At 36.6% G+C, this 22112-nt stretch overlaps 1 protein-coding gene across 1 annotated transcript in view; it reads left to right on the plus strand.

Annotated features, from left to right (window-relative positions):
- PLEKHH2 (pleckstrin homology, MyTH4 and FERM domain containing H2) overlaps positions 1-22112 on the plus strand; it is a 49305-nt gene that overhangs the window by 22347 nt on the left and 4846 nt on the right. The window contains exons 8-26 of the mRNA XM_066547862.1: positions 587-662; positions 1105-1199; positions 1836-1980; positions 4092-4228; positions 5327-5437; positions 5703-5789; positions 6306-6464; positions 6729-6809; positions 8972-9151; positions 9905-10013; positions 10117-10229; positions 12379-12558; positions 14514-14611; positions 15075-15252; positions 16920-17075; positions 18439-18536; positions 18917-19058; positions 19783-19928; positions 21504-21633. Coding sequence (XP_066403959.1) covers positions 587-662; positions 1105-1199; positions 1836-1980; positions 4092-4228; positions 5327-5437; positions 5703-5789; positions 6306-6464; positions 6729-6809; positions 8972-9151; positions 9905-10013; positions 10117-10229; positions 12379-12558; positions 14514-14611; positions 15075-15252; positions 16920-17075; positions 18439-18536; positions 18917-19058; positions 19783-19928; positions 21504-21633 — 2421 coding nt within the window. The remainder of the gene's footprint in view (positions 1-586; positions 663-1104; positions 1200-1835; positions 1981-4091; positions 4229-5326; positions 5438-5702; positions 5790-6305; positions 6465-6728; positions 6810-8971; positions 9152-9904; positions 10014-10116; positions 10230-12378; positions 12559-14513; positions 14612-15074; positions 15253-16919; positions 17076-18438; positions 18537-18916; positions 19059-19782; positions 19929-21503; positions 21634-22112) is intronic.

A 22112-nucleotide genomic window follows, 5' to 3' on the forward strand; every position in this document is an offset into this window, starting at 1 on the left:
GTAATTGATCACATTTCCAAGTAAAATTTTAAAGTCAGGACATTAAAATAGATATTAATGTCTTACACAAAATCCAAAATTAACTGTGTTAAAATGCACTAATTCTGCAGTTTCAGTGTCAGAGATTTCTTAAATAATAATTTATTAAATATATTTATTAATTATTATTCAGAAATAATACTTTATGTTACAACTTCTCTATATTTTAGTGAACGTTTTGCATTATACATTTTGTTATTGTAGCCTTTTAACACAAAATAGTCAAAAAGTTGTCTTCTAATGGCATTTCTCTGCTCCTAACACACAATCTTCCATTAAAAAACATTCTTACTATAGCTTCTTTGGCACCTGATAATAGTATTTTTAAGAGTAAGTTACTTACATTGTATGAAAAATGTCGAGAAAGGCTATGGCTATCAGTGTACAGCACAGAAAAGGATGCATTTTTTCAGCTGCTATTGACAATGTCATTTTAGGAACAATTTTATCACATAGTTGCACTAACACAAAGACTAGGAGGCTAAACAGAACAAAAGTAATTGTTGTATTTTAATTATCTACTATCAAATCCATTCTGCTTGTATAGGAAAGTAGAATTTATGCTGTAGCCAAATCTGGTTTAAGGATGTCTGAAGCTTTCACCATGGAATCTCTTAATAAAAGTAAGTGGTTTAGCTGTTCATTGTCTCATCGACAAAAGTTCTCTTCTTATGGTAATTTGTGAGCAAGGACCTTTAAAATATTTTTAGAAAGGTTTAGTTAGCAGCTGTTTAAAGCCTAGAAGATTATTGATTATCTTCTGGTACCTCACATCTTGACTTTGTACTGAATTTGTATTTTGTTAACTCCAGTTTACCTTGCATTTCACTACTTTGAAGAATCTATGCCAGGTACCAATTTTAAAAAGGCTAGTAGTGTTCGTGACTGCAATTTTATTTATATCTTTAAAAGCATTGTAAATTTCAAAAAGCTATAAATCTCACATCCAAAATAGTTCAAGAGTTAGTTTGCTTTTTATAGCAGTTATACAATGCAAAAAAAAAAATTTTTGTTAATTAGGTGGTGAATTAGGAAGGCAATTTATAAATTTTGTTGCTTTTTTAGATGCTGTTTCACTGACTTCATCTTCCATATCTGGATTATATACTTCTCTGATATATAAGAACATGACCACTCCTGTCTACACCACTTTGAAAGGGGTAACTGTATTACTGTTTAAAGAAAATTTTAAAGTACCATTAGGCTTCACATCCAGGAACTTGCTATTTCACATTTGATACTACCATGCCAAATATGTTGTAAGTTGATGTATAGAGATCAAAGACCCCCAGAAGTAATAGAAATGTCAAATAGCTGGGGGAAAAAAAAATACTGCCTATAAAACGTTACTGGCCTAGGTCAATTCTTCTTAAGTTCCTTGCTGATTTTTTTCCAAAGGCTTGTTAATTATTAAGCAGAACCACATGGCGTTCAATGTCATAATTAAAAGTGTGTGTATGTGTAGAAATGTCTTTGTGTCAGTGCCAAAGCTGTTTCTAGTCACACAGCCAGCAGTCAGTAATCACAGCATTGTTTGTCTTCTGGCAGCCTTTTGTAATTTGGAAAGACCCATGCCTTGAGCTACCCCAGGCTTCTGTTTTAAAGTATGGGTGTGGTTGAGTATGCAGAGGGCAGAGGGAATTGAGTTTCAAGTTAATATTTTTGTGCCAAAACTCACAAATCAGGCAAGAACAGCTCTGAGTACTGTGGAGCCAGCAGAGCCCTGCCACAGTATGAGGGAAATGACTGATACCCTTTATGCAAGGTATCAAAGGATGTTGTGTTCACTTCTGCAGAAAGCAACTCAAATAAGCAGCAGCCCATTTCTAGATGAGTCGTCAGGATCTGAGGAAGAAGACAGCTCTCGGTCCAGCTCAAGGACTTCTGAGTCTGACTCTCGGAGCAGAAGTGGTCCAGGGAGTCCTCGGGCTATGAAACGAGGTGGGCGAAACCATAAGAAAAAGTAACTTCTGGGAATTTTGGAAAACCAGGCTGTTTACATGATTTGCTTAGGAATTGATTTCTTCACTAAATAGTATGGACATCTAAAAACTAGGCTCTCAAAGCCCAGATCTGTTACTCAGTCAGGAAAAATGGCTTTATTGCTGTTATTATAAATACCTTTTAAAGGCATTAATCTCATTGTCAAAAGGGAAAAGTGGCTTGTACATTTAAAGCAAAAAGCACCATTCTATACTCTGTCATGCCAAGGAATTCCTGTGACTTTTAACTGTAGAAAAATAAAAATTACCTAGAAAAAAAATGGCCATTAGAAAGAAAACACAAATATATTCAAGTTTATAAAACAATTTCATGTGATCAGAAAGCAGGTGGAAAAGTTCCCTTAATAAATTATTTGGTTCTGTCACCTCATGCAATAGAAGACTTCTTTCATTTTTACAGTGATTGTCTTAAGGTCTTGTGCAAAGATTTAGTTAGAACACTTAAATCTGGTAATGTTCTGTGTTTTGTGGAAGACAAATCTCATAGTTCTAGGTGACTGTGTTTTCCATCTGCAAAATAGAAATAATGTGCTTCATAATATTGAAAGATACATCCTTCCTCATTAGGTGACGTTATCAGTGTTATATCTCTGTATTTCTTCACTGTGTAAACTAAGGAAGTCCAAGATCCCAGTGAGGCCAAGTGTTAAGATTCCTCATTAAATATTGCTTTAGAAATGCTAAATAACATTATTTGGCAGTCTCAGTTATACGTGCAAAAATCCCAGTTACCAGGAGCTCCATTCAGTGACCCTGCAGCAGAGTGACAGAGCCACTGGTCCCACTCAGCGTTTTCCAGTGGCAGCCACAGCTGGAGTCCAGTCTTGTTTCAGTGATGTAGTTTTGCCACATTAGTGTGAAAAGGGCCCACAGATCCTGCTTCCCAGCAGCTCCACCCTGCTGAGCAGAAACCAGTGCCATGGCTGCAGACATATCTCATGTTATGTGCTTACACAACAGGGAAGCTAAATTGGGTAATTTAAAAGCTGGTTTCACCTACACTTTATATGTGTCTGTAAAATGGAACCATTCCTTTTGTTCATGCATTGTTTCATGTGTGGAAACCTTTCTTAACCACAAAACACATATGTACACGTCTTCATTGAGATCACATTCTTAAAAAATGTAGGCAGTCACACATTTCACCAAAAGCATGATTAGCTCACTGCAATTTGTTATGAAAGATCCATCGTGAGAAGAATCCACTCCCAAGGTCTTGGTGGCTTACCCAAGCAATAAATGAGAAAAGCTTTTTTTAAGAATAAAATTGGCAAATGAGTTGGAAAATTATTCAAACAAATAAAAAAAGGCTTTTCATTTCAGTTTTGGAGAGTATAACCTTGCAGAGTGGAACACTAGTCCTTACAAAAGAAGACGTTTACATGCATGAAAATATTTCTGTAATGAATGAGGGAGGAGTTTGAATTTTTGTTACTGATCCACTAGAATTGAAAGCAGGGTGCATTTTTTTCAGGATTAAAGCTAATAAACTCTAGACTCCCTCTGAAATATGAAAGTGAAACTTTTAGAAAACCTTGGTATACAAGTCCATACTGATTGCAAAACACAGTCACCTACAGCTTCAACACAAAGCAGATGTTGAGTATGACTTCTTAGTATGCAGGCAGCTGCCTGAGAAATCCAGATGCTATGGTGAGTGAGAGAAAGTGCAGGGGGAAGAAGGTTTAGTTTAATTAAAGATCCTGGGGTTTTTTTCTAGACAATGAATATGATTCATGGCACTAACTCCCTCCTTAAAGAAGCTGTGGTAATGTAGCAGAAAGTGATAATATACAGAAGACATTTTTTTGTTATCCCATTTATAAGGGACTTTAACTTCATCTAATTATGGATAAAATGAGAATTAGCTAATAGTTCAGTGTGCTGATAATCTATAAATTCTTGGTTCCTGATGGATTTATGTTGATACTTATGTTTGCCTGCAGATTCTATTAAGATGTTCCTTCTGCATGGCTATTCTGATGTCAGTTGTTTCTAATGTAATAAAAAAAATATATATAAAGAACTCTCTTTCTTCTTTTACCACAGGTGCATCTCTGTCTTCTGTGACCTCGGAAAGTGACTATGCTATTCCTCCAGATGCATATTCAGTAGATACAGACTATTCAGAGCCAGAGCAGAAACTTCCTAAGACCTCTTCCTCATCTAGTGATAATGGAAAAAATGTGAGTACTGAAGTTCTGTGAAGAAGTGCACCTGAGCTACTGTGTGTATATTTATGTTCAAAGACTGCTACCAAATCTTTTCATTCAGTCTTGCTGACTCACAGACTGCCTTATGAGTACAGACAGCAAAATATACCAACACTGTTAGCCAAATAAACTGTAATTAGTGAAGGAAAGTGGAAGATAATTCTAAGCTTTCCTATATAATGAAGGAAAAACAGCTCGACAACTCCAGAATACCATTCAAATTACTTGAAATTTCCTTTCTTGGAACCAGGTCTGGTATCAGATTGCATATCTTGGAATGCCCTTCTATTCACCTAACTATTAAAATAATAATTTTAAACTCAGAACAGTTTAAAATTATTATTTGAATAGTTAGGTGAATAGAAGGGCATTCCAAGAAGGAGCTGAAGTCATCAGTAGAAATCTATGTGCAGTAAAAAGTTTCTATCCTTTCCTCATACAGGGAAAACATCAGAGAAATCCTAGGTAGAGTAACATGTAAAGACAGGCCAAAGAAACCAAACCATTATGAGGTATTGGTCAGCCTCCAGGAACTTCTAATGGCTCATGTTAGTAGTTAGTGTCTTAACATACAAGTGCATTGACTACCTGCTGATGAAGATTATTTTAGGCTTTTTTCACAGGGAAAAACTGTGAACTCTATTCTGCAGAGGTACACACTAGAGGTTTGTCTGTGAGGAGGTCAGAATTACAGTGCTTTATATCTGGTTTTCAGGTTAGGAGTTGGGAAAAAAGAATACATTTATCTTTTATTTATCTTGCTCCTTGTTTAATATAAACTAGAAAGTAAAATCATCATATTCTTCATTCTTTTGTGTAGTTCAGGGCACTTACTCTCCTTCATGTACTATAACAATAAGTAGGGATATTTATTAGTTATCCCATGTGCATGACATTTGTCTTAATTGATACCTGTAAAAATGTTGTCCTTGGATTAAAAGCTTAATGAAATTATTATTTAGCATGCTTTTAAGTCATTAATATCTCTGTGTCTGTATTTATACCTATTTCTGAGGGGCAGAGGTATATATGTGTATCTAACCACTTTTTATCTAACTTCTAAATAACCAGGAACCTTTGGAAAAATCTGGATATCTGTTAAAAATGGGTGGTAAAGTAAAGACCTGGAAACGACGGTGGTTTGTGCTTAAAGGAGGTGAATTGCTGTATTACAAATCTCCAGTAAGTACATGTAACTTACCTGCTATTTTGTATTAGATTGTTTACTGATAATCTAAGGCTGCTAGAAGGAAAAAAAATGCATGCACTTCTGGTTTCTGAGCTGTTAGGGAGTGATTCAGTACTCACTTTTTCAAGAGGTGTACAAGGTACACAATGTCTAACTAGAAAGTATTTATCAAGATTAATGTTTAAATTAGTCTTATATTAATTTATTGCTGTTTGTTGGTTGCTTTAAAATACTCTTTTTCCATTCTTTCCATACCAGAGTGATGTTATTCGAAAGCCTCAAGGTCAAATTGAGCTAAATGCATCCAGCCACATTGAAAGGGGTGATGGAAAACAAACAATTCAGGTGCCTGCTTTTCTCCTCTGTTGCTGTTTCAGCATTCCCTCCATCCCCAAAGCCAACCCCTTGTTCCAGTCCCTGTTGCACTGGAAGTCCAAGAGTGGACTTGGAATTAAATAATGTGCTTTTCATTTGAAACTAAATAATTGTTTCAATGACAGAAAATAAAAAAAGGCCTACGTGGAGTCTTTTTTTGTATTGCCACAAAGGTTAGATCATCACATATGGGACAGAAATAAAGAGAGCAGTCTTGGGGTCAGCCATTGAGGTAGAGAGAATTCATTTGTCTGAAAGGAGAACTGGGTTTTTTCAACTTGCCATCCTGGAACTTCCCAGATAAAGATTTAGAATGAGATTCTCTGCTCTGTCTGGTCATGGAATGTTTCATTACTGAAAAGTACATCAGGGAAGATAAACTCCCTGAAGTTGTAGAGCTACATTGGGTGGTGTATGTTACAAATCCCACACTGTGGGGTCAAATATGTCAATTCTTGAAGCTCAAGACTCCTTGTTAATACACAGCTGACCACAGAGAAACGAACATACTACCTGACTGCAGATTCCCCCAACATCTTAGAGGAATGGATCAAAGTACTGCAGAATGTTCTTAAAATACAGGCTGCCAGCCCACTCTTTGTACAGTCTGAAATCAAACCAACCATGAAAGGATTACTTACAAAGGTAGGAAAACACTTCTTCCTCCAGTCTGCTTTTTTCCTACACTGTTTAGGCCAACAGTGGCCTTACTGGGCTTTAAATGAGCATCTCATCTAATGCTCTGATTCTTTTGCCCTTAATAGAGTTACACAGTTTTAATTTTATGTCCAGTGATGTGGATAGGAATTTGAACCAAGATATGCATTCCCAATATCATCAGAGTTCAGAGATGGTGAAAATAGTCGGTAGTTCTCTGTCATGATTATTACTGATGTTCTGTAATTACAGGTGAAACATGGATATTCCAAAAGGGTTTGGTGTACTCTAGTTGGAAAAACTTTGTATTATTTCCGTAATCAAGAAGACAAGGTAGGTCCCTTTCTTGTTTATTCAGAGAATGTAGACTTTAAACAGAAACCTACATCTTTATTAAGGTACAGTTGGCCTTCGTATTATACACAGATTGTCAACTTGGAAGATTCTGTCTAATAGCCAGCAATGCAGACCACATCCACTGGTCTCTTTCTACAGGATGTGATCCACATTATGCATGTTATCCCTAGATGAAGGGGGACACTGGTTTGCCTGGAGTTCAGGTGTCCCTTTCTGACAGGCATCAGAAAAGACGCAGCTGTCATGTAGTTCTGGAAGCAAACCCTTTCTTATGTGTCTTGCAGTGGGCAGTGACTGCAAGTTTCAAGAATTTAAATGTTCTTTCTGTCCCTCAGTTGACTTCCAAATCCTGTTCTTTGGGATGTCACTGTGTGTACACAGTGCTGTAAGAGCTAGGATGCTTCCTAGACATAACTTTCACCTGTCCCTTTGCTCCCAAGGCATTGTATTTTGTCACCAAGAAACATCTTTTTAATGGAGGCAGGTCAGAAACAGGATTTTGAATAGTCCACTGAGCCATTATAAAAAAAATCAGTAGAAATTCTTGTATTTGTACTTCTGTTTTAAGAAGATAATCACACTGGAGTCAGTAATTCATGGCTTTTGCATAGAGCCAGTTATACCCTTTGTCATCCTTTCCTTTTGTAGCCGTTTAAACCTCAACAAAACCCCATTTCTAGAACTGTATGAATAAGATAGCAGTAACCACCCATCAAATTTTTGCTCTTTAAAACAATGTAAAACAGGGTTTGGGAATCAACTGGCTAAAATATAATCTCAAGCTCATTCTACAGAGACATTAAAATTAATTTACAATTTCTCCTAGGGAAAAAACTCTGTTTTACATATCTTAATTTATACATTTTTACCACTGAATATTTTGGCATTTTAGCATGCTCTTTAGTCAAGAATTTTGCTGGATTCTTGTGAATATTTCCCTCACATCTGGAAGAAGTTGAGCTGCCCTTTTAAAGTAAAATTGAAACGAGTTTGCTAACTTGGAACAGAATGAGAATTCAGCTTTTGTAAGCAGAATATGTATGAAAAGTTTTCCAAAGCTACTTTATTTCTAATGTTCAACAATATGCTAATTAAAATCATGTTTTCTGTAGCTGACTGTGGCTGTACAGAAATAAATTACACAATCTGCAGTGGTTAATACAATAATGGAGTCCATTTAATTGACCTCCTTTCAAAATGGAATTCAAACTAAAATGCCAGCCAATTGTGTTTTAGTTAAACTTGGTGAATAAATCAATCTTGACTACTTACATGTGAAACGACATCTTTTGATTCTCAGAATCTTATCTTACTCAAAAAGTTGAATGCTTCAGAAGCACTACAGAAAATACAAATCACCACATCATTTTTTAATCCTTACCAGTGGCGCTGTGAGAGGAGGGAGTTTTGTGTAGAGCAGCCAGTCAGCCTCTCTCAGTCCTATCACCCAGTTGTGAAGTGATTTCATGCTGTATTTATGTTTGTTGAGGCTTCCTGTTGATAAGGGCTATGAAATAATTATTTCTGTGAAAATTTCCTCTTGAATGGCTTTTTTAGATAAAGTATTTTCTGCTAAATGATGCTAACTACATAAACATCTCAACATTGAAGCTCTGTGATCTCTCAGACTGGAGAAAGAAAGCAACTAGAAGGTCTATCACACAAAAAATCTAACTTTTGAATTTAGACTATGAACAAACCAGATACATCAACAACACATTCCTGTCCTCTAAAATAATAAGATCATAATTAAAGTTCTAGGCTTGCCACAGGAAATTTTTGCTTGGAACCAGGTTTGGGAACTCTGAAGAATGACTTCTCTCACCCTAACGTACATTTATTGCATTAGCTATCTATGGAGGCAGATCTGGAAAAGAATTTTTGAAAACCTTATTTTCAGACTTCGGCACATGTTAGTCTCATTTTGCTCTCTGCAAGATCTGGCTTATCTGAAATTCCTTGGCAGAACTGAAAATGAGTAAATACAAATAGGTATGGATAGTAGTTCACATTTTAATTTCTATTGGCAGAATAAGAAAAAATTGTGTATAATAATAAATATAATAATATATAATACAAAATCAGTATGCACTGAAACAAACATTATCCCTCTCACCAATTTTGATATTTACTTTTAGTTTCCTCTTGGTCAAATCAAGCTTTTTGAGGCAAAGGTTGAAGAAGTTGATAGATCCTGTGATTCTGATGAAGATTACGAAGCCAGTGGTCGCAGTTTATTATCAACCCATTACACTGTTGTTATCCACCCCAAAGACCAAGGACCCACTTATCTTCTTATAGGATCCAAACATGAGAAGGTAATAAATGGGTGTTTTTATTGAGTAGCACATCTATGAGTATGGTGCTGTGATATGAATATTTCTTGAAAAGGACAAGGACTACAAGTCACCTGGGTTGTATTTTGATATAACAAGGAAAAGGTTCTCCTTCATTAACATTGATCAGAGTTTGTCTGCAAATCAATGCTAGTGTAGGTAATTCTTGTTAAAATAGACAAAAATTGCCTACATAAGTAGATAGTGCAGAATATCTTACATGCTGTAATGAGAATTTTGCTCACATACAATAACTTGTAGACAGAGCTGTAGCTGAGAGGTTACAGGGTACTGTATCCATTTTCACTGACAATACTAACATAGCACAGACTTGCCCTACTGTAGTAAAGGAGCAATGAGAGGTGGGGTCAAAACCATTTTTATTATTGTTGCTTCATTGTTCCCAAGAAATCTTGTATACCTCATTTTGCTTTTTGGACTTATCCCCAGGTTAGCAGGATCTGGCAGTGATAAAAAATGACTTAAGCATTTGGAAGAGGAAAGGAAGAATGCCCTGATAATTAGACATGATTTCTGAGGGTAAAAACTTTTGGAGAGCACTGTCCAATCTTCCTTGTAACATAGAGACTATGAATGTGTGTTTATTCAACCAAAGGCAAACTTCTTTGGGCTTCAAAAGGAGTGCATAGTAGGGTTTTAAGTTGAGAGAAGAATCCTGCTGAAGCAGCTCCTTTCAGCACAGAATGAATGAGCTGCTATGTTTTTCTGCTTTAGGACACGTGGCTTTATCATCTGACAGTTGCAGCTGGAAGTACCAGTGTAAATGTTGGATCTGAATTTGAACAACTTCTTTGCAAATTATTAAATGTGGAAGGTGATGCCAGTAAGTTAATTTTCATTTCAACATGTTGATCTTCCAATGCTTATTTAGTAAATGTACTTATGAACTGAATTAATTGCAAAATGTATATATTTTATCCGTTTAGCTTCTCAAATTTGGAGACATCCTACCCTTTGCCATAGCAAAGAAGGAATTACTTCCCCTCTTACAACACTGCCATCAGAAGCCTTGCAAACTGAAGCAATTAAATTATTTAAGGTAAAACCATAGCAGATGCCTTTTTTATTAACCGACTATTTTAACTCTTTGCTAAAGAATGGCTATTATGTGGCTTACCAGATACATGCAACAGATTAGAAAAAAAGAGATGTTTATTTTTTATCTTTCATGGAGGTAACTAATGGACAGCAGCAAAATGTGCCCATATTACCTCACCGAAGACTATCACTTACAATGTAAGATAATCTTTAGTTATGACGGAGCAGTTTAGGCTTCAGCTTTTGGTGTTCCTACTTATTTGATAAGTTATTGATAAAGTGCAAGTTAGTAGAGAAATCCATGACCATCATAAGTGATAATAATTTTACCTTGAAGTTCATAGCTCCAAAGAATCTACCAGCATGGACAGATGTCTGCATTCAGAAAACTGTATCTGAAATGCTGTTTTTTCAGTTAGACTCAGGGAAAAAATCATAGGCAAAAGTTTTGATGTAGATACATTTAAATCATCTGGGAGATATTTTAAAAATCAGAAGAAAAAGAAAGTAAATTTTAAGTTTAGGCAAGTCATGGATTATTTAAAACCGAGATAGAAAGCAGGGATTTTACTGCTCTTTTTAATAAAAAGAAAATATTTTCATATGAAGTAGCTATTCTTAAAAGACCAATTATTCAGTTATATAAATAGAGAAAATATTCCATAGAAAAATTATTAAAAGTATTTCACAAGAATTGAGTTCACTTTTAAAGATTCTTACAGATCTTTAAAAATACACATACATATATATGTCTCAGTGTAGTAAAACTGCTCTATGATTAGGAGACATAGTGGTTCACAACCACTGAGCCACAGCTAGGTTCTTGAGAAATTCCATGTGCCTTACAGCTTTGCCAGTTGGAGGCCAGGTAGGTAGTTAATGCCTATGAGAGGGAGTATGCTGCAATGCCATTAACCTCTTCCAGGCTATAAAGGCTAATTTAGACACAAAATAAAATTGCTGTTCCTTTGTCTGTACGTTGTGAAATAAATTACAAGTTGGAAGCGTGGAGGTTGGATAAATGAACTTTCTCCACAAAACTTAGACAAATCTAAAGAACAAATTCCCTGAAGCATCCACTATCTGGAAAATTTTGATGTTATGGTTCAGATCTAGAGAGGAATTCAAGACAAGAACTGTATGTTTCATGATGGACACTTTTAGGCAAACTTTCCAGCTTATTTCTCTGGGATGTTTGAAACACTTCAAATAAGTACATTCATCTTATTTTCTGCAACCCTGCAGCATGAAAATTTACAAGGAAATGTACTTCTTTGATTTATAAAACAAATTTACATCTACTTGGAAATCCCTTTTCAGAGCTAATTCAAATCACAGACACTTGCCTAAAGTAAATTAATTAGAGATTACTTGTATGACCTTCATTGAAACCTTGTATAAATCAGCTTAGAAGTCAGGTAGGGAATTTAGAAACAGATCACATCATGTTTCAGTTATCCCATTTATGATAACAATAGACTAGAAATAGATTGGGCTTCCATCCACTTCTTGTATTTTTGCTTATATCCCTTAAAAATTCAACTATTGTATACAGTAAATGCAACAAGTGATATATATCCTTTCTTCTAACACAGCACAACAAATGCTGGCTTTCCTGAGACAGTACTGGCTATAGGCAAGGTCATACTTATCCTACAGTAAAAATACCATGGAAAGCCAAGATGTAAATCAATGGCTCTGAGTTATGGATTTTTTATCTGTGTATTTGCTGCCGTGTTGTGCTCACTACTTACAGAAGCATTTCACATTGTCTGGCATTGAGAGCTGTAGACATTGAATTTCCAAGTCCTGTAGAGGGGTGAGCTGTGTTCATCATGTCCTTAAATTTGCCTGCCACCACAATTGTTCCAACCCCTGTTACGGTTCACTCTGTTAGATACAGAGTGAACAGCACAGGTTGTAGGAAGTGTTTTATCTCCAGTCTCTCTGTATAGATTTATATCCATTCTGGCCCCTTTTCACCCCATTTTGCAGAACCAGCAGAGCTTTCCAAATCTACTGATGATTTGGAAAACTAATTTAACTAATTGTGATTTCAGTTAAAGTACACTTTTGATATACAGAACATCTTAAAGATTTGCTGAAGCTCCCTTGTATGTAAACTCACTTGCTTATTATTTTATATCTAGACCTGCCAGTTGTTTATAAATGCTGCAGTTGACTCTCCTGCCATTGATTACCATGTATCTTTGGCCCAAAGTGCTTTGCAGATCTGCCTCACACATCCTGAACTTCAAAATGAGATCTGTTGCCAACTTATTAAACAGACCAGGCGTCGACATCCACAAAACCAGGCAGGACCAATACAGGTAACCCAGTATTTATTTTAATGGTGGTGATTTCAGCAGCAATGAAGGAACTACACAGAGTGCTTAGGATGGTAAAGAGGCTCTGCTCTTCTGCAGCATCTGCTGAGTTAAGATCCAATTCACTGCTGCTGTGTTTTCCTGAAACAAAGCTGATGTTATTCTCCAACAAAATATGTGTGTCTGATGGTAGAATATATCTCAGCCCATGCTGTTTGTAAAGGGTGGACACAAAATGGGCTGTCTTCAAGTCAAGTGTTAAGTAAGAATGTAAGAAACCTAATTCTTTTTTACTGCTTTTTTCCTAAGAGAGGTGCTGCCTCAGGAAGCTTGGTGGGCTAAGCCACATAGCAAATTGCATGACTGTGAAGTAAAGCTGTGGTGTCATGTAGTGGAATATCAGATAAGGCTCAGGGCTTCTGATAGATGTCCCCTCTTGTGTGCCATGCTGTTCTGCATTCACTCTGCATGCACATTATTAAGACATTAAATTCCTCCCTTTGTCCACTACCAGCTATTCACTGACATCCAGACACAAAATGAATTGAAAGGAAAGCCAGTATGTGGAGCTTGCATAGAATTAACAGAACTGAAACATTGCACTTATGATGGAGCAATGCCTACAGAACTAGGAGATTGATCAGAAAATGAGAAAGGAAGCTACCATATCAAGGCTTCTGTAATAGACATGTTTTTGTCTTACCACAGAAAGTAGCCCATGAGCAGCAGCCATACCAGTTGGTTAGAAACAGCCTGTACCTGGGAGATGGCTGATGTTGGAGAGGCACTGGCACAGGTTGCCCAGAGAAGCCACGGGTGCCCCATCCCTGGAAGTGTTCAAGGCCAGGTTGAATCCATCTTGGAGCAACCTGGTCTAGTGGAAGGTGTCCCTGCCAATGCAGGGGGCTGGAACTAGATGATCTTTAAGGTTCCTTCCATTCTATGATTCAATGTGTGCACAGCTAAAACATTCACAAAGCTTTTATAACAGACATGGTACATTCACATCAATTAGCACACACTGAAGCTACGTATGGCTGATGGAATTTAAACTTACTATAATTCTTCTTTGGTACTCTTCTTACCATTGGCAAGGTCTTCCCTCTGATGAAGGTAAATAACTTGTTATTCTTACCCCCTGAAATGATTTTTAAGAGCTAATACATGCAGTAAAAGGTTTTCAGCCTTACACTAAGTTTTTTAAGTCCTAAATTCCTGCTGTAGTCTCCTACCCTTGCTTCTGTTGCAGTGCATACCTTCAACAGAGCCAATGCTATCCTCCATCAAAGTATAGATATTTGATGAAAGGGAGTATCTGTGCCAGTGCGGTCAATTTTCTGTTTAATACCAGGCAAGTCAGATAAATCAAGATAGAGAAAAAACATTTTTTAAATCTCAGTGTGAAGCGTTGATATACTGATTTTGAGAAAAGTACTTGCAATGTTAGTAAGTGTTTATCAGGGTACATGAGAGCACTCTGTATTAAGTGAAACCAATAAATACATACTGAGCAACAACAATATACCAAAATATTGAATTACTGTTTTTTTCAATAGTTACCGTAAATTTGGTAGGAGACAAAATGTCTCATGTGTTGCTTCATAATATGTGTAACAGGAGAGCTGAATTAAAATTGCACAGGCTTCTCCTCATATCATAATGCTTGGGCGTGCAGCCCAAGTGTTTCTGTTCCTTTGTATTAACTGCTTTTTATACAAACTCAGCTGTTTTCCCACTTCCAGCCCCAAAAGAAACTGGGTGTACACATGTAAATAGACAGAGAGTATTGGGCCTTTCAATGAGGTTATATGCTTATTTACTCAGCTTTTTCTCTGGTTTTTTCATTCCTATTTTAGCAGTCTCAACTTGGCAGTAAGCTGCACTGCTGGCCAGCAGGCACAGCAGGAAGTTTTATGTTGTAGGATGTTTAAAACAGTGAATGTATTCCTTTTGCTCAGGGCTTGCAGCTCTTGGCCCTCTGCGTTGGACTCTTCCTGCCCCAGCATCCATTCCTTTGGCTTCTTAAACTTCACTTAAAGAAGAATGCAGATTCCAGGTGTGCCTGAATATTATTACCCAGCTAGTCAACTGGTCTTTTTGAAATACCTTGTTTTCAATCTTTCCTGTAATATATCAGATCTTTTGACGTATATTTTAAAATGAATTTGAGTAGAATTGCTACTAAAATATAGTACATGTTACTTCTGTGCATCACTTGGGAAAATTGTAAGTTTTAAAAAAAATATTTTGCAGTGCATACTCTGACTGTTGCAAAACTGTGAAAACCAAAATATGGCAGTTACACAACACACCCTGTGCCATGTTCATCTTTGGCACAATTCTGCTGGTCTCAGTTGACTAATTTTCTTTCTAATTCCACATGCAAAAAAATGTTTTGGAAATCTCACCGAGTGAAATCTCAATGTCCTCCCATCTGGCCTCTCCAGAAATATTCACTCACAGTTTCCTATCCTTTCAATCAGTCCCCAGGAACTGCCTTATTTCTCTTTTTGCCACAGGACTGAATTTGGGAAATATGCTATATATTGCCAGCGCTGTGTAGAACGTACCCAGCAGAACGGAGACCGAGAAGCCAGACCTTCCAGAATGGAAATCCTTTCCACTCTCCTGAGAAATCCCTACCACCATTCCCTGCCCTTCAGTATTCCAGTTCATTTCATGAATGGCATATATCAGGTAATGTCATGCAGGCCACGAAATCTGAGCTCTCCCAGCCCCCTGCTGTCAGCACATACACGAAGCAGTACATCAAAAAGAGGAAGGTAAACATGGCTCGAGTTTCCTCCTGTGCCAGTGCCAGCAATGGCAGGCACAAAGCACTTGTGATCTGATTTGATCAACTAAGAGTAAAGGTTTGGGGGAAAACCTTGAAGAGAAAGAAAAAAGCAAAACCTTGTAAGAGTGAGAACTGCCAAAACTGTTTCTTATTTAACCTGACCACCAGATGAATGAATTAGACTGAAGGAAAAGGAAAGGTATTAAATTCCACTTCCTTTCATCAGACATCTTGGAAGTTAAATATCTCAGTGAAGTCCTGGAAGCACAGCTGTAACTCCCATTATCAGTCCTGAAGGACAACCATATTTGTTACAGAACAAACATGGCTCCATTCTAAACTCTCTGGGGACGTCATTAGTCAAAGCCCCTAGGAAACATTCCATGGGCTTCCAAGCATGCTGCTTCACATCCTGGTTTATGTTTCCAGCTGTGAGAGATGGCTGAGAAGAGTTTTAACAATTCATAGTATTCCTAGATAGAAAGCAACTTTTTATATGAAATCAAAGCTATATCAAATAGTTTTTTTATTTCAGATTGCAACAGAAGTACTTTGCATTTTTTCATCTGTAAGTTTCTCAATTGCTTACTGCTTGCCCAGTAAAACAGAAAAAAACCAACATACATTTAAACCAACTAACATTTAAATCATCCTAAAGGGTTTCAAAATTGAAGTTTGGAAAAAAAAGGAGTAACTGCTCATTAGTTATTTACTGCCCAAAATTGTATAGTTACAAGGGCTAAGAAAATTGTAATTAAATACATAAATTACCTCAGTGGGATCAGCCAATAACAATTATAATGGTATTAAAAACTCTTGTATTAATCTCTGAAGATTCATCAGATTTTTATTTTAATGCCAGGCACTGAGAAGTTCAAACAATAGTTCAGGATCTATTTTCAAGACATTTTTTTACCAAAACATTTTCAATATGTCAAATACAGGAGAACACTCTCACTCTCAATACAGATTTAAGTGAACATCAGCCACTGCTACCTGTAAAGAAGCTATTTGCCATCTCTTGCTAAAATGCTTCAATACCAGTCACAGCACACAGAAGTTGATATTTGGGGAAGTAAAATTTAGAAGGTTCTGTATATTACTGACCTGTGTAATAGTGACAAAGCAACATTCATAAACTATTTTAGATCTGCCAGTGTAGATGATCTGTCACCTGATATTGCTCAAGTTGCCTATGATGAAAAATGATTAATTGATCTCATTTGCTTTGCAGTATATTGAAAGGAAATTATAATCTTCATTTTTCAAGTGGTATTTTTCACAAAAAGCTCAGATACTAAACTGCTATCTGTCATATAAATTCTGTAATAGAATTCCAAGTGTAACAAGTACAAGGAAACCAATTCCACTAAACTGACTTCCCATGTCAGTTCCCAATCTTTTTCAGGCCCTTTATGGAAAATTTTTAATTTCCAATTACAGTAATGGATGAAATGGGTCTTATAGTTCCACCATTATTCTAGAAGTATTATATTTCAAAATCCTAGATTTAAAGGGGGAACAGATATGAGTTTGACAGCAAAATACATTTTGGCTTCTTTTTTAGGTTGTTGGGTTTGATGCCTCTACCACAGTAGAGGAATTTCTGAACACTCTGAACCAAGATACAGGGATGAGGAAACCAGCTCAGTCAGGATTTGCACTGTTTTCTGATGATCCCTCTGGCAAGGATATAGAGCACTGTCTTCAAGGAAACATCAAGGTAAACAAAAGCCTTTAATGGGCTGTGCATGTAAAAAAAATAAAGTATCTTCATTTGACAGAGATCTCTTCAGGCAAGGTAAAGGAAAACAATTTTCAGGCTGAAAACTCCTTTTTTCTTAATGTGAAAGATTTTTTTTTAAAGATCACTTTTTCAGTTGCTGAAGTTCATTCAGTGAACTACAGTTAAAAGCCTTCTCCAAGAGATTTGTATTATTCAGAGAAGTAACAGCTGTGTTAAAAAACAAAAAGTAAGCTGTTACAGTTCTTTAAGGAGCATTAGAGTCAAACAAGGATTTAGAGATTTCAGTCAACGTTTCTGATATAGCTCCAAAAGATGACCATGTGAGGTCCAAGAAGTCATTGATACTGGGGTGGAGATCCTGGGAAATTAAAAAAAAAATTAACGGTTCCTTCTTTATGCCAGAATAGGCTTAAGGCTCAGTTTAAGAAATTTCCAATTTTTGGCTTGCCATTGTCCTGAATTCTAAAATTTAGCTCCCTCTATTGATAGAATTAAATTCTTAGCAGTAAGAAGTGACAAAAGGCAATATAATCTGTACTTTAGTAAAATATTAGATACTTTCCAAGTCTTTTGGCAACTAATGAATCATTAATTTTTTGTATTTCTACCAAGTAGCTTTTTGCACCCTTTGGCCAATGTTCACAGCTGCACTTTTGAGTTACAAGGTGTGGTACAACCTGGCCTTGGTGATAAACAAGCGGTGTCACCACAATCAGAAAAATTACCATATGGAAAGCAAAACTTATAAAAGATGTACTTATTTTCTAGGTAACTGTAAGTTTAGAAACTACTCATATTACTGCTTCCAGTAAGGCTCTTTTATGAAGGAATGGTGACATGAAGCCCAGTTGGGGTCCTAGGTTCTCTGTTCTACTGCCTCCCCATCTGCCCACCTACCCACCTACACAGATTGTTGTGAACCACTTTTGGTGCATTTTTTAACAAACTTCATGCAAAAGGACCTGAAAAACTTGGGCATGTAGTAGAAGGAGAAGGCAGAGATCAAAGGCATTTGATTAATTATATAACAACTCACTCTGTGTTTTTACACATTCATTGGCAGCTGCTAAATCAAGTATCTGGCCTTTCCATGTTAATGGCTTCTTTCCAAAGGTAGTGCATGTGTTGCAGGATAAACAAAATCCAAAAATGTTAATTATTAAACACTTTGACTAAGAAATACAAGTAAAGTTATACTTCAGTGAGTTTAAAAATTCAAGCTGTGTATGTATCTAATAGGTGATAGGTAGAGGACATTAAAATAAGTTGACAGTTTCTTTTCAAGGTGTTTGCAAATAGGAAGGCATGCCAAATCAGTTTTGTATTGCTTTCCTTCTAGATCTGTGACATTATTTCAAAATGGGAGCAAGCCTCCAAAGAACAACACCCTGGGAAATGTGAAGGCACAAGGACTGTCCGCCTTACTTACAAAAACAGGTTTGTTTAGCAAGTACAATATCTCTGCCTTGTCCCGAGATTTGTTTTTCACTTTCTGCAGTTTCTTCATCTGAGAAACACTGGCTGACTTGAAGCTTGCAACAAAAATAGTAAATGGGTGTGACTGAAGAATTTTTTAAAAATAGAGTTACCTTGTTTTTTTTTAGTTCTTAAGAGGTGAACAGGGCTGCAAAAAATTCCCACTGAAGTCAGAAGACTGACATTAAATATTTACCCACTGGTTCAAGTACAAGTGTTGCTCTGCTAATGTGTTTTGCCACTGAAATAAACATGTCACATTCAGAGCAGATACTGCTAATCCTCAGGGCTAATGCATTTCCATATCTTCTTTATTTAATAACTTTCTGTCTTTTGTGTAGGCTTTATTTTTCAGTTCAAGTTCATGGCGAGACAGACAGAGAGAAGCTGCTGCTAGTGTATCAGACAAATGATCAAATAGTCAATGGACTTTTCCCTGTAAACAAAGAATTAGCAATGGAATTGACAGCCCTTTTAGCTCAGGTAATCTTTATGCATGGATAACTCACACAGCAGTTTTTCAGGAGAAAATCTTAAACAAACTGATACAGGATTGCTTCACACTCAATTGACCTTCACCTTTTACATATGAGTGTCAGGAAACAGACTGGGCTGGGATATTTGTGTAGGGCAACTTTTAACTGGAGTGGAAATGCTTTACAGCCTTTGTGCTGCTGGCACCAGTATGGCTAAAATGTGCTTTCCCTCTTGCACAGCAAGGCCCTCTGGCATTTAATATCATGTAATCATGTACCATTTCTTCATTCACTATTCCTTCCATGATTTCTGCAAATTAATTCTCCAAAGTAACAGCTCTTCAATGAAAGTCTAAGAGTCCTTTACTAGACATGGTCTTGATGTTTTATTTTTAAAAAATTAAAAGCTCAAATGAAGGGTTTTGAGAAAGTAATTTGATGTTGTTATTCAATAAATGTAAACTGATTTGTGTTAGCTGAAGATAGAGCAATCTAAGAGCAGAAGTAATATTATATCTGTACAATTTGTGTTTGATATTTAAATTTTTTCCATGGTAGATAGAAAATAAGAAACTCACTAGTGTGACGTTTTTATCAGTGAAAAGTACATATTATTTGACAAATTTGTTTTCTTTTATACTTGGTCGAACAGATCAAAAGATAGTTCATAATATCCAGCTAGAAAATTACTTTAGAGTAACAAAAAACTTTTTTCATGGACTTCTCCTTAGGTAGAGATTGGAGATTTTGAACGGCCTTTCTCAACTCCAGCAGGGCAAGTCACTTCCCAGTCCAAGTCCAACCAAACCCTAAAGCAAGTTTTGGAGAAGTTCTACCCTAAGAGATACAAGCAAGGTTGTTCAGATGAACAGTTAAGGTGAGATGGGTCTTTTGAGTCATATTCTCTAAAGATCTAGGAGTGAAACAAAGAAGTTTTAAATTGTCATTGGGAATAATGTATTGTTGAGCTATATTTGCCTAACCTGTGTTTGAAACTCATTTTCTTGCTAATCTAAACAACCCATTTCCTCTGCACATTTCTAATCTAAACAAAGGACCATTATTAATAACACATTCCAGTAAAAGATGTAGCAGTTACTACATAGTGTAACAAAACCCAGCAATTTTGAAATTCTTATTTTTCTTAATCAGCAAGTCTAAATGAGGTCTGAGTGTGCACAGACTAAAGAGTTATGAAGTAAAGGACATGAGGACATGATCTGTTAGTTATTCTACTGTGCAATCTCTGGCAGCCAGTCAAATTGGAAATGTAACTTAGTGGACTTACTAGTAAGGTATCACTTTATTTAAAATTAATAACCTGCAAGGCATTTAAATCAACACCTACTGATATGAAAATGAGCAGAACAGTGTAATAAATTATCCACAATCAGTGATACAGCAGTTTTGAAGTCCAGTAAACATCATAGAGATGTTCTTCAGTACAGAAAATTTTCAGGTTGAGAAAATTTAAAGCTACTATTATACGAACATAGTAACATTATTACATAATCAAAAGGCAATGGGGTATCCAGACTCATGCAATTAACTTCAAAGAACAAATTATAAAAGGTCTCAGATTAGATTAACTCATGGAGGAAAAGTGAAACATCTGTTGAACTGTTTAAGTAGTCCTACACTACTGGCTGGCTGAGCTGGAGATCTGTGGCATGGGAAGAATCACTCTGTGCCTGCCCTATTGCCTATATTGTTTTTGCTAAGGGTGCAGTTTGACCTCATCAACAGTAAGAGCAAAGCTGCAAGTGCTGGATCTCCCTTTACTACACATCAACCCTGCCTTTTCACAGGCTACTTCTAATGACATTATGGCTGCTGGGTGAGTCATCCCTGCAGGTTAGTGTCCTAGAAAGGTATTCTGGGCTGGGCGTTTTTTGAAAATTAGTTTTTCCACACTATTGAACCAACTTGCCAAGGAGCCACAAATTGACAGAAGGAGCCAGAAAAAAAGCCCCAGTGTGAACACACTGTGCATCAGGAGTAGCATTCTGGGTAGCAGTGCCCAGACATACTCAAAGGGAGTAGTGCTAAGCCACGTCTCTCACGCCTCCTACCAGCCACAGGTAAAGATATGTGCTAAGCTGGATGGATTTTTGGAATGACAGCTGACATAGCTGTTGAGTACTGATAAAGGTACATTGATTCTCTGTAGAGACACGTTAAAAACTGTACCAGACTTTCTGCCTTTATGCTGCAACTGCTACATCAATATTTAATCATAATGTTTCAGAAATTAGAAGATACTTCATAATTTTTATGTGCATTAAAATACTAAATGACATTTTGGATTTATTTAATACTGCATCAGTGATAGTCCTTGTATTAACTGAAATTACCATTTTAAGAAATGGATTCTTCTGTTGCTCATTAAACTTGCTGTGGGCAAGCACTGGAATTCCCTTCAGTAAGTAAATCCCACCCTTCATTTCAACAGACAGCTTTGCCAGCGACTGTCGACAAGATGGATGGCTCTCCGTGGGCACAGCGCCGCAGACTGCGTGCGCATTTACCTCACCGTGGCCAGGAAATGGCCCTTCTTTGGGGCTAAACTATTTGCAGCAAAAGTGAGACTTTTTAATCAGTTTGATTGGGGAGGGGGACGAGGGGCTTAAATATAAATATAATTTGCAAATAATAGTACATTTTTGTTAAAAATAACTGTGTATACATGAGCGTAGCTATAATATTTTCTGAAAAATCCTTTCTTTAGGATTTTTTCTCCTGAGAAGCTGAGAAGCCTTAAGAACAAAATGTAAACAATGATTATCTGCTGCTGTTGAATGCAAAAAGTGGATCTGTGATTGGTTTCATGTGGTCGTTTCTAATTAATGGCCAATCACAGTCCAGCTGTCCAGACTGTCTCAGTCAGTCACAAGCTTTTGTTATCATTCTTTTTTCTATTCTTAGCTAGCTTTCTGATGAAATCCTTTCTTCTATTCTTTTAGTATAGTTTTAATATAATATATATCATAAAATAATAAATTAAACCTTCTGAAACATGGAGTCCAACATTCTCGTCTCTTCCCTCATCCTAAGACCCCTG

This window comes from Molothrus aeneus, chromosome 3, assembly GCF_037042795.1.
Source record: "Molothrus aeneus isolate 106 chromosome 3, BPBGC_Maene_1.0, whole genome shotgun sequence".
In the NCBI taxonomy this organism is placed as follows: Eukaryota; Metazoa; Chordata; class Aves; order Passeriformes; family Icteridae; genus Molothrus; species Molothrus aeneus.